Source organism: Dermacentor silvarum, chromosome 1, assembly GCF_013339745.2.
Source record: "Dermacentor silvarum isolate Dsil-2018 chromosome 1, BIME_Dsil_1.4, whole genome shotgun sequence".
Taxonomy (NCBI): Eukaryota; Metazoa; Arthropoda; class Arachnida; order Ixodida; family Ixodidae; genus Dermacentor; species Dermacentor silvarum.
In genome coordinates, this window is record NC_051154.1 from 93,346,791 (window position 1) to 93,359,331 (window position 12,541).

General features: G+C 49.0%; 1 protein-coding gene across 2 annotated transcripts in view; it reads right to left on the reverse strand.

Moving 5' to 3' along the window:
• Window positions 1-8,202: 8,202 nt before the first annotated feature.
• LOC119432526 (guanine nucleotide-binding protein G(s) subunit alpha) overlaps window positions 8,203-12,541 on the reverse strand; it is a 145,886-nt gene continuing 141,547 nt past the window's right edge. For both annotated transcript variants that reach the window (XM_037699694.2, XM_037699702.2), the window contains one exon: window positions 8,203-11,495. In XM_037699694.2, coding sequence (XP_037555622.1) covers window positions 11,349-11,495 — 147 coding nt within the window. In that variant the 3' untranslated portion in view covers window positions 8,203-11,348. The remainder of the gene's footprint in view (window positions 11,496-12,541) is intronic.

Here is a 12,541-nt window from a genome sequence, read left to right on the forward strand (position 1 = left end):
GAGCACGTGGCGCCTCTTCCGCGCCCTAATTGACCCGACTCAAACACGCGCCGAGACACAAAAACATCTCCAACGAGCTATTCATAGCTTCGATGGAGATACCTCAAAATTAGCGTACAAACTACGCGACCAGTACCTTTGCACTCAACAGGACCCCCGAGGGCCCGCGTACTCGTATGCAGGTTCAGAGAACGCGGAGCTGGATCAGCCGTTCCAGCTGCATGACCTGAAGGCGGCCCTAGCTAAAATGAAACGAGGAACGGCACCGGGACGGGACAAGATAACCGTGAAATTGCTTGCCAATCTTCCCGACCCCACCTACGATACCCTCCTCGCTTTCATCAACTTGATCTGGCTTGGTGAGGCACCCCTCCCAATCGAATGGAAGACCGCTCTGGTAACTTTCATTCCAAAAGCTGGCAAAGCCATAAACACAGACAACCTCCGCCCCATCTCACTCACGTCTTGTGCGGGAAAGCTGATGGAGACCATGGTGCGGGACAGGCTGTCTGGGTTTCTAGAAACCCAAAATGCATTCGCAGACACCATGTTTGGTTTCCGCCCGCACCGGTCCGCGCAGGATGTTCTGCTTCAACTCGACCGAGAAATTCTCAACCCTGTCGAATACCCCCTCAACGATAAGGCTATACTCGCCCTAGACTTGAAGGGGGCTTTCGACAATGTCACACACGAAATTATCCTGCAACATCTCTCCCAGACCAACTGTGGACATAACACATTCCTGTATGTCAAGCAATTTCTCTCGGATCGACAATCTTTCATCAGAATCCAAGACGAAGAACATGGCCCCTATCAACTGGGAACGAGAGGTACCCCACAGGGCGCGGTACTCTCGCCGTTACTTTTTAATCTGGCCATGATGAAGCTTCCGGCTCAGCTGGCGAAGGTCGAAGGCGTCCAGCACGCGCTGTACGCCGACGACATAACCATCTGGGCCAAACACGGATCGGTTGGAGACATTGAGGCCAACCTGCAGCAAGCGGCGGAGATCGTGGACGTCTACGCCCGCCGCTGCGGCCTTCAGTGCTCCCCATTCAAATCCGAATTTGTGCACATTCGCCCGTCGCCTAAGTGCACCACCAAAATGGAGCTATTCCTGGCCAGCGGCCCGATACCCGAACACGATGAGATTCGAGTGCTTGGTCTCTTTATCCACAAACACAAACGAGTTGATACAACAACAGCCAAATTGCGTAAGGTGGGGGACCAGGTGGGCCGGATGGTCCGCCGGGTTTCCAACAAACGCGGGGGGTTACGGTGCAAAGACGCCTTGCGGCTGGCGCATGCATTCGTGACCAGTCGAGTCCTCTACTCGACTCCTTACCTCCACCTGCGCAAGTTTGACGAGAACGCCCTCGAGGTGATTCTCAGGAAGATGTACAAGCGTGCCCTTGATCTCCCGATAACCACGTCCAACCACCGCCTCATGGGCCTGGGGATGGTAAACACTTTCGCGGAGCTCCGGGAGGCACACTTGACAAATCAATATACAAGACTTTCAAAGACGCCGTCGGGACGCCGCCTATTAGCCCGACTTCACATCCAGCACCCAACACTGACGGAAGAGCGCGTACGCATCCCCGAAGTCTGGAGGTACGCCCTGCACGTGCGGCCTCTTCCGGCCAACATGACACGTGACGACCACAGTGGCAGGCGCCTTGCGCGGGCGGAGGCACTGGCCCGCCACTATGGGAACAAACACGGAATCTTCTACGTGGACGCCTCCGGCCCTCACCATGGGGGGTGGTACACGGCCGCAGTCGTCCATGAAAACGTCGCGGTGAATGGCCTAACATTCAGAGCTCAAGACATAACACATGCGGAGGAAGTTGCCATCGCGCTAGCTGCCGCAGACCAGGACTCGCGCGTCATCATTACCGACTCGAGAGGGGCCTGCAGAAATATTGAACAGGGGTACATTCCTCTCATTGCGTCTCGCATCCTTCAAAACAGTGACTACCTCGGGGCCCCCGCGTCTCGAATGATCGTATGGGCTCCTGCTCATATGGGCCTCGAAGGCAACGAAACGGCAGACGCCGCTGCCCGCGCGCTCACTCTCCGGGCAACGCCTTCAGACCCTTCCGAAATGGATCCCGAACCCAATCCGGCCCTAACTTTTCGAGAAATTACTCAACTATACCAATTCGGCCACGCAATTTATCCTAAGCCCTGTAAGGGCCTTACAAAGGCAGAGGAACGTACACTCCTCCGCCTTTACACCAAAACACTGCTGTGCCCGGCAGTTTTAAAGCACTTTGATCCTGCCTGTACAGGAAAATGCCCGCATTGTGCGGAGAAGTCTTCGGACATCTTCCACATGGTGTGGGCATGTAAATCAACCCCGAACCTCACCCCAAAACCAAACCCCACCCGGGAGGACTGGGAGGCAGCCCTGCTCGGCTGCTCCGACCTGGCGAGTCAGAAGGCCCTGGTCGACCGAGCACAAGCCGCGGCGGCCGCCAATGGGCTCCTGTAATGAGGAGCCCACCTAGTGAGTGTGAGAGGTGGCCCCCTCCGGGCCACCTCAAGCTTCCTCCGTGTTAATTAAATAAAGTTTTTTCATCATCATCATCATCATCCTCACGAGATAAAAAAACATGTGGTTGATCCCTCTTATATAGGAATCGGTATAGAACACGAAAGTGAAACGTGTCTTCACAGAAGTAGTGTAATGTTTATTGCACATTGATATATAATGTCTATTGGTGTTTTGTGGCTAAAGCGCCCTTAGGCGTTGATGCACCCACGCTGACGCCTGGTGGCACGTCTCCTCCATCACGACTACCAACGTCGATGACCATGAGCAACCGTCGTGCATATGGAAGCTGCACTACGCTGCACACGCTAGCACAACGCGAAAGACGAAGCACGTAACTGACACACTAATACAACGCGCAAGACAAAGCACGTAACTGAATCGTCACCGAGTCAAATCAGCGCGTACAGCGCGTCGTAATTGCAGCCTCCGCGATCAACTTCAGAAACATTTTCAGAGCTAATTGCGGAGGCCACGCTCCGCTGTGCTGAGTACGGTGAACGCCACCTAGGTGGCGTTGGTAGTGCTTCTTGATGCCAGCGTCCCTTCGAATGCTGGCATCGAGGCGTCGTAGTGCTGAGACCACCGAAGCGTTCACTGTCGGTGCGCGTTAGTGTCATAATGCAGTACTTCTCTTTTCTGCTCGTAGGCGGCGGCACCGCCCCGAGCAAGAGCGCGGGTACACGGAGGAGTGTTAGATATATAAGGCGCGTCTGTGTAGCTCTCTGCAAATGCGTTTGTGGCGCAATGGGTTAAACGCTCGGCGATCTATCGTCGCGGACCGAGAGGTCGTGAGTTCGATTTCCAAATTTTGCATGTTTATGGAACTTTTTCTTCTGGTTTCTTTCTTTGTATTATGTTCTATGACGTATTTACGTATTTCCGTGACGGAAATACGTCAGTGAAGTCTTGGTGGACCCCGGCATAAAACACTTTCGTGTTAAAAAAAAAGAAAACAATACCTTCAGCGATTGAAGCGAAAAGTGCATACATTCTTTGGTACCACGCACACAACATACAGCACAGCATTCGTTTCAATAAAGATTAAGCACAAAACAAGCATCCAGATCGACCACATCATAAAGCGGTCCTGATAACAATGCGAAGCACGTAGCGCTCCCTGCACACGTTTCCCGGTAAAGATTACCGTTGTGCAAGCTGCCACGGCGGCGGCAGCTTGCGACGTGGGGAGTGACGTCACTAGCCTTTCATATATAAAAGAACCAGCCTAGCAACTGATTTCATTGTTTTTGCAGCATAGTTAAGACTCCCGAGGAGCAACGTGAATACGAGGAGCGGCAAAAGGAAAAGAAACGGCATTACGACCAGCGGCGGCGTGGTGCCAAAATTACCGTTGCTCTAAATTAGCCTTACTACCATTAATATAAGCACTGCATACCTCCCTCAGCCGCTGTAGTGATGGTTTTCAACAGCTTCACTGGACATCCACTTTTGCAGCGCCGGGATGGCGTCAATTTTTTTCTACCAGCGCTACGTTATAGTCGAAAAAGTAGTTTTACAGCGAACACTGAGCTCGGAAATTGGTCAAATGTGTCCGTCAAATGTGCGGTACAGTGGGGGATCAACCATGCAGTGTATCGGCGCTTTAAACCGAGAACTTTACACACTGCTCCCCCGTCCACTTTATACTGGGCGAACCGTTATAAACTATAAAATAGGCTAACTGCAAGTCCCGGGGTGAGCAGACCGATGTGCTAGTAGGCCGCGGTGCTGCACGAGTAGTGAGGCCAGTGAAGTCTATATAAAAGACGAAAGGAAGAAAAAAAAAAAAAAACTTTCGCACCGGCTGTCAGTGCAGTATGCCGCCAAGAAAAAAAGGCTTGCCATCGGACCAAGGGAGAGAGAGCCGCAGCCGGGACCTTCGCATCGACAGACCGAGGGTGAGAGGGCAAATTTCCCAAAGCAGCAGCGCGGCAGCGGATGCGTGCTCTTCAAGATCGCCGTACAGGAAGGTGGGGCAGCAGCTCGAATGGCGATTGGGAAGAGGCACGATAAACCACGTCACAACTGCTGATGGCTGCAGTTACAGTATCACTGGAGTCTGGTGATTTTTGTTTTAACTACACCTGGAAATGACACTGTAATCTCGTAAATGCCCGATGCGGACGCGAGAAAATTGTCACGGAGACTTGTTAGGGTTGACGCGCCGCATAGCTTGCTTCGTTTGGTCGCGCACAATAGACGAGGACTAGAGGGAAACGGGGCCCACACGTAGCGGCAACTTCTAGCTGCGTTTTATTGCCAATTATATGGACACTCCAAGCGCATTTCTGCCGTGGTCGTGGACTTCACTGCGAGGTTCCGTACGAAGTCCAAACACGGTAACATCGCCGCGCGCCGTAGGTTGCATGTGCGAGTGAGAGCTTCCGCGCGCGCGAGGCACGGTGTTATCTGGCAGGATCACGGTTCCTAGTGGAAACTGACCATTGTCCTATGACGTGGCTTAGGAATATGTCCCCGACGAACGACAGGCTGCTACGCTGGGGCCTTAGTCTGCAAGAGCATAGCTTTGATGTCAGGTACAGTAAAGAACGCGACAATGCCATCGCGGATGGCCCCAGCTGTAGCTTCCCCGTGTGAAGCAAAATGTTGTAAAGGGCACCTTTCGTTTTTTTTTTTTCCCCGATGCGTTTTGTTCGGCAGTTTTCAACTCATGATTAATACAATTATTGCTGTGTTTCAATGCGTTTTCAGTCGCTCCATAACAGTGGCTTTCTAAAAAAAAGAAAAAGAAAAAAAAAACGTTTGGCATTAGGCTGGTTAAAATGCGCACTGAAGTCAAGTTTTCGTCTTTTAATTCTCGGGAATCTCGAACGAGGGCTGCAGGTATGATTCTGATAAGGTTTTATGTGAAGAACGCGTGAACCTGGCGGTTCTCATAGTTGGGTGTTCTCTGTTGTGTCTTGGGCTTGGCGTGGTCTATTTCCAGAAAGTGTCACCTCGCCTGCCTTCGAACGCACGGCGAAACGAAGCAGAGGCACGGGGTCTACCGGTCTCTTCGACGTGCTTGGATGCTGCAACCCCTTCGAGACCTCCTGTGGCGGAGGACGGGCTGTTACGATCGGCAAGGAATTCGACAGCTCAACTGTGTGGGATACATCGCCGCGCGCTTTCCCAAGACGGGAGGCGGTTATCTTCTTGCAAAACTCGGACCCTTCAAGTGTGGGGAACCTCGCCGCGCGCTATCGTCTTCCTGGAAACTCGGGTCCCTTAAGGGTGGGAAACCTCGCCGTGCGCTATCGTCTTCCTGGAAACTCGGCTCCCTCAAGTGTGGGAAACATCGCCGCGCGCTTTTCCCATGTCGAGATAATCCCCTTCATCCCCGAGAAAGCGTCACCCCTTTTACGCTCTGAGCGGTCGCAAGTGCGAGCACTCAAGGGAGAAGACACTGATTCCACAAGTTCACGTCAACAAGGGGGACATCGGTTACTACAAAACCGCGAGTGGTTATTTAAGGCCGTCCTGGCCCCCATGTTAGGCAGAACCACTCGAGACTCGGATAGTCAAAACCATGTACCAATGAAGTGAATAGTCTTTTCTATTTTTCATCACGATGCCCGCCTTCATCGCCGTCTCCTGATTCTTGCGGTGACGACCCACCTCACCCGGTCGAGTGGGGAGGGGAGGTTTACTCCGGCGACTGCGGCCGCGCAGGCGCCGTACCTTCAAAGCGATCTGAGACGTGGAAAATGTGCGCCCCCGCAAGGGCCTCATCTTCAAAGCGATTTGCAATGTCACACAGTGCAACTAGTGCCGGTAGCTTCGTATGCGCTGTGCTTTCGGCGTTCGCATTGAAGCGAGAGACGGCACAAATGTCAATTCGCTCGGCGCTGCTGGCGCGACTCCCCACTGCAACGTTTTGACAAAGTTTCCGCAGTCATCGAGCGAGATATGTTTATGTTCACTTGTGCACGCGTTACACCGTGCTTGTTAATTTAGTAAGCGAATGTTTACAAGTTTATACGGCCGATAAAACTACTATCCTTAGTTCATGTAGTTGACTAATTTGCTATCACAATCGATGCTTCGCCTTTCGGGCGAAACTGCGACATTTTTATTGTCCTCGTTTACTGTGCGTTATCTGCATCGCCATGTGTATTATTGATAGGTCCGCCAGTCCATGATCAACGCATTGCCACACCATACTACACCCACTTCACTTTTCTGGGAGCACGTGCGATAGAGCAGGTAATAAAAACATCTTGACTAATGACTGCTTAGTCGCACAGTCTACAGAAGCGCTTGGAAGCGTGGGCCCCCAACAATGGGGCAATCAACCAATTAAGCTAACAAAGGACGAAATCGGCTGCTAACTTCGCACCATGACGTCAGACTTGGACCGGTTCAGCTACGTGCTTAGACGGTCAGCCACGCTTGTGAGACGACGATTGCCGGCAAGATTTCCCTTCAGCCTGTGTGTTTACGCGTTATTGCTTTGAGCGAGAACGGCGCGGGCGCATTTCTCGCTTTGCCATTCATCTGCTTCCAACAACGTACAATTTGACGGCGTTAAGATTTTATGTAAATATTCTCACTGCATGCTCAGTACAACGTCTTGTTTTGCTCGGCAAGCTGCTTCACAGACAGCGTGTCATTCTATGGGCTTCCGGTTAATCACTTATGGAGTTTCACCAGGCATCAGAAGCTCACTCCAAGACCACAAAATTCTTGTGCATAGCAGATTTTAAATAGAAATCAGCATCAGCGACCGTTCCAGACGCTATGACGATGTTTTCGCACGCTTACATCAAGAACGGGTTGCCCTTTTGACAAGTTGGGACACAGGGCAGTACAAGCAAATAAACATACCTTATCGAGTCGCTGAACACCCAAATAAGGACATAAAACACGCCTGAACATACAAGCAATGGAAGCGAGACGTTTTACTTCCCGGTGACAGGGCAATTCGGGTGAGCTGAGCTGCGGGTTGTACTACCCCGCAAACTGTATAACTTGCTCCCAGGTAGAGCCACGATGAATTGAAAACTCCAACACAACAGGCCTAGATGCATCTCTGGTGCGAGGCTGCATTTGAAAACATTCACCACACAAACAAACATGCCTATGGACCAAGGCCATAGAGGCACCTATGCACATGCAAGGCAGACCAGAGTTTATAGGCAACAAATGTGCTCGGAGCAACAGACCTGCAATCGGGTCCGATGAAAATGATTATGAATAAGCATCACCATTGGCTGCATATGAAGGCTGAAAATGAGAAAACAAAAGTGCCACAGCATCAATTTCAGATGCGGTGAATCTACAATACAAATGTGCGCCCGGAGCAACAGACCTGCAATCGGGTCCAATGAAAATGATTATGAATAAGCATCACCTATGGGCTGTGTATGAAGGCTGAAAAATGAGGAAACAAAAGTGCCACAGCATCAATTTCAGATGCAGTGAATTTACAATACAAATGTGCAGGCGTGCAGCTTTAGACTGTGGGCACCCAATGTGTGTAAGAGTCACCTTGCTCCACTCTGCATTGGCCCTACACATGGACTTCCCGAGATCACGTGTGGAAGCTAAAGGGCAGAGCCAGGGCCAAACGTCATGGTCTGGCACGCCAGGCATCGTACCAGAAGCATTTCAAGCGCTGCTGCACAGCAGCCACTCAGGCAGACCTTTTGTGTTCAGGTTTATCGTCAAGTAAAAACAGACAAGTGCGCAAAAGTTACACAACAAACACAATGTCTTTCTTTCTTAGAATACAAAAGAAAAAAATCCAACAGTTGAGCCTACTTGGGTACGGAAACACCACCTGTTTTTGTGTCTTTTTTGCGTTTTTCCCCTGCATTTTTTTTTTCTTCTAAAAGTCACCTGGATCTGTACAAGATACGGAGTGGAGAAAAATGCAGTACAGAAAAGAAACTCAGATGAAAGGAAGGTACGGGTTGAGACACACTGCAAATAAACCACACAACGCCATCCTATTCAGCGCCTCCCCCGCCCTCCCTTGCACACACACGCTCACATGCGCACATTTGTCCTAGTTAAAAAGAATTTAACATTTTAGAAATTGCACACCATGCCCAGCGAGTCCAGGGACGGACAATGATTTTGCCTATGTCTGGATGCGTGTACTGAGGCAAGGGCACCCTGGAGACGCTGAAGAAAAGAAAAAAAAAAGAGGGGGGGGGGGGGGAAATGTTTACCCCACACAGGAAGACATGCAACCTTGTGTAGTGCACTAGTTAATGAAACCCCAACAGTAGCGGCCATTTTAGTAGCAATTTCGTGTGTCATCAGTTTGCAGCACACTCCATCATTATTAATGAGAGAGAACGGCAAGCAACACCACCTAAAGGGGGAAAGAAGGGGGCTGTTTTTTATCTAGGAATATGCCAGAAATGGTGATAACAAAGTATAACTTTTTTTTTTTTCATTTCCTCCACGAAATACGCAGTGAAAATGCCAAGGAAAAAAAAGAAAAAAAAAGGCCTGGGTAGGTTCCACCTATCAGCTGTGTCCCTAGAAACCCTTATCTTCCTGAAGCCCGCTGCAGGATGCTCTATGGTGCCCTCACTCCACTCACTAAAACTGCGAGCCACCATGTCATTATTGTTATATATATATACACAGTCGCAGAAATGCACACTGATCACTGGTGTGGAGGGTGAGGAAGAAGCGCAAACATGTTTAAAAAAAAAAGTAACAAAGCAATTGATTCTATGGCCAGAGAAGCAAATGGAAGCACTACCATGAGCAAAATGGAAGCAGTTTTAAAAGGGTGTAGCACAGTGGCCAGCAGTGTAGAATGGCATCTAAAAATGGCCGGCTGGAGTGTTTTACATCCGTGTGGTTGGTTCAACAACTGCAATACAGGCTTTTTGTCCATGGATGAAATGAAATGAGGGGGGGAGGGGAGCTACGAGCCTGGCCACACTGCTCCAACTAAACTCGGATGCCTAAAACGATGTCCCACAGCATTGCATGTGTACAGGAAAACAATACCTTAAGAAAGTGCTAACAAACCTTCAGATATTTGCTAAGCTCTTCAAGACTAAACCTATACACGCTAATCTAACCATTTTTTTTCTCTCCAACAAAACTCGGCATATGCTCTGGTCACAGTGCACCAAAAACACTGAAGACAGATAGCTCCAGGCAAGTCAGATTGCAGCATAGAACAAAAAAACAAAACAAAAATAACTAGGAGAGAGAGAGGGAGAGAGGCAATGGGGAGGGGCTCCAATGCCTTCAGACAAAACTGTAGTGGGCTCTTGCCATACTTAATCAAGCAAGCATGAAAATCCAGTTGCACAGCGCAGGGAATTTGTCCCTTGAGAGAGGCGCTCTTGGGACCAGGTGCAGACAAGACGCACAATGCCAACAATGCTAACCCACAGCAGCAGGCACAGTATTGCGTCCAGGCAGGTGTGTGCACAGGGCCACCCAGAGTTCCATGTTCGGCAGCTCCACTCTTCTGCTGCCCCTTGTAGCTGTATGGTGAGGCCACTCTGCCAATAACTTGATGCTTGCTTAGGCGTAATGGCCAGGGACATAATACTTGAGAGTTGTCACAAATTGCCATATTTCAGCCAAACAGAGGCAGCCTACACACCTGACATTCATAGCTTAGGCAAGGCTTCCTTCCATGTGAAAGGAGAAGGTGGCAAGAACAAATGTGTACACACACCACCGAGAACAGAAAGAAAAAAAAAATAGTGTGGGCTAAAGCAATTGTCAATAACAAAATGAGGCCTTTCAAACAATAAAAAGCAAGGCACTGTAATGCTTGTGAGCAAAAGCTGCCAAATGCCCAAACTGAAATGTGGTGAGAAGTCAGAGAAACATCTGTCCAGAGAGAACACATAAACCACTAGCAATGGTGCAATTGCAAACGACAATGTACAGTAATGCCCACATGGGGAGGATTCACTCCTGGGAGCTCTTCAGTTTGTGTTTGGCCACTCTAATTATGTGCTCCTTCCTTTGCCCTCCATCGGGCCAACTGCACGGTTCTTGCTTCTAACCACCACTGACAATTCTAAAAACAACTCAATAATTTAAAAATAGCACTAAAAATCACGAAAACACACAACCATTATGCTGAAGATGCCTACTTACAACAAAAAACGCACAAAAACAAAACAGACAGAAAGTTTGCCCCTTCTATTCTATCCTCAAACACTACAATGCCCAACCAGATTTCTTCAAAAACTCAAAGCCAGTCGTAGGGAAAAAAAGCAGCAGCTAAAAACAGTTTGGCAGCAAACAGTATTTCACCACAGAGTGCAACCAAGAGCGAGTCCCAGCACAAGAGGGAACACCACCAGACTGTTAGTGGGTAAGCAATTTGGCCAAGAAAACACATCCCTCAAGGAGTCTCCATGCACAGCCCCTGCTCCCAGCAGGGCTGGCGATATGCCAAACACAGGCAGTGATTAAGACACTCCACAGAACCCGTGGGAGAGGGAGTAAACGCTTTCCAGCTGGCGCCAAGACTAACGCAGTGTGTGTGGCAGTGCACGCCAGACACGCCCAAGTGCCAAACTAGGAAGAGGGAAGTGTGGGGGGCGGGGTGTTGAGGAGCGCAGCAGCGTCCGGCTGAGGTTGTGAGGCCGTAACAAAACACAACAGCGCACAATAACAAAGAGAAGGTAACGGCTGCACCAGAACTTTCTTTAAGCACTTTCACTCACTCACACAGTCACTTGCATGCACGCAACACAGTAAAATGGAGGGCCGGGCTTTGACTGTTCTGTACGAGGAGGAGAGAAAGAAAAGACTAGAGGAGAAAAACAGAAGGGGGGCCAAGCGCACATCACAAGAGCTCGTACTGGCGAAGGTGCATCCTTTGGATGATGTCTCGGCAGTCGTTGAATACGCGGCGGATATTCTCCGTGTCCACGGCGCAGGTGAAGTGTGGGTAGCAGTAGTGCTTGCCATCTCCGCTGGCTGTGCTGATGCGCTGCAAAGAGAACAGCTTGTATTGTGTTACCTGTTACTACCATTGCCAAGAACAGTGCCAAAGTGGCAAACTATAGAACCCTGGCTAAAATAAATGGACACTGTGGCAAACAACTCACAGAACTGGCCTTGAACGCAACAATACAACAAACTTCCACCAAATGAGCTCTGCATCTTTTTTTGGGGGTCACCAACCATTGCATTTCAACGAGTTACTTAAACAGTTCCAGTATTTACAGCTGTGACCGCATGCTCAGCAGAACGATTGATATTGAGCCGACATGGTGGGTATTATAATGTTTGCATTTGCCGTCTAGGTGAAGGAATAACGAAGGCACATAATTTTTTTTGTAAACATCGGTTTGTCAAACGAATGAAGCAGGGACTGCACATTAAACCGATTACTGAACAAAATACAACATGTCTACCCCCTTCAAGTCAACTGCCAGAAATCCTATCGCGCTCAGCTGCGATTTATGTGGCACATGGCAACGAGATATTCTCTGCTCTTGGTGATAAGCCCCAAATAATTTTTAAAAAATTATAGAAGCGAATTGCCAAGTCTATGATGCAAAACCTTTTTAATAAAGCTGAAAAACGAATTCTTTATTTCCTGCAAGCTCCCTTCACACGTGCGTGTGTGAAGCAAAACACACACACTCCCATCACAACACTGTGCTAAATGTCCAAGTGCCTTTGTATTTGGATCCACTGAACTTGAAATCTTATATACTAGACGTGCAGTCAAAAAATAGTATAAGTAGTGCGACATGCCATTTTCTACATTACAGCAGAAATGCCATTGTTTATCAAAATTTTTATTCTGTAAATAATTCTGTAAAAAGACACTGCACTCTAGATTCACCTAAAATGATGGGCACCACAAACAACTGGAAATATACATATAGCTCTTCATTGCCATCATTGCATATTATTTATTTATTTTTTATTTATGAATACTGCGGTCTAGTTATACCATAGCAAAGTGGTACATTTTATAGGAAACATACATTTGGGGAAAAAAAAAAAAGAACAGACAATAGCAAG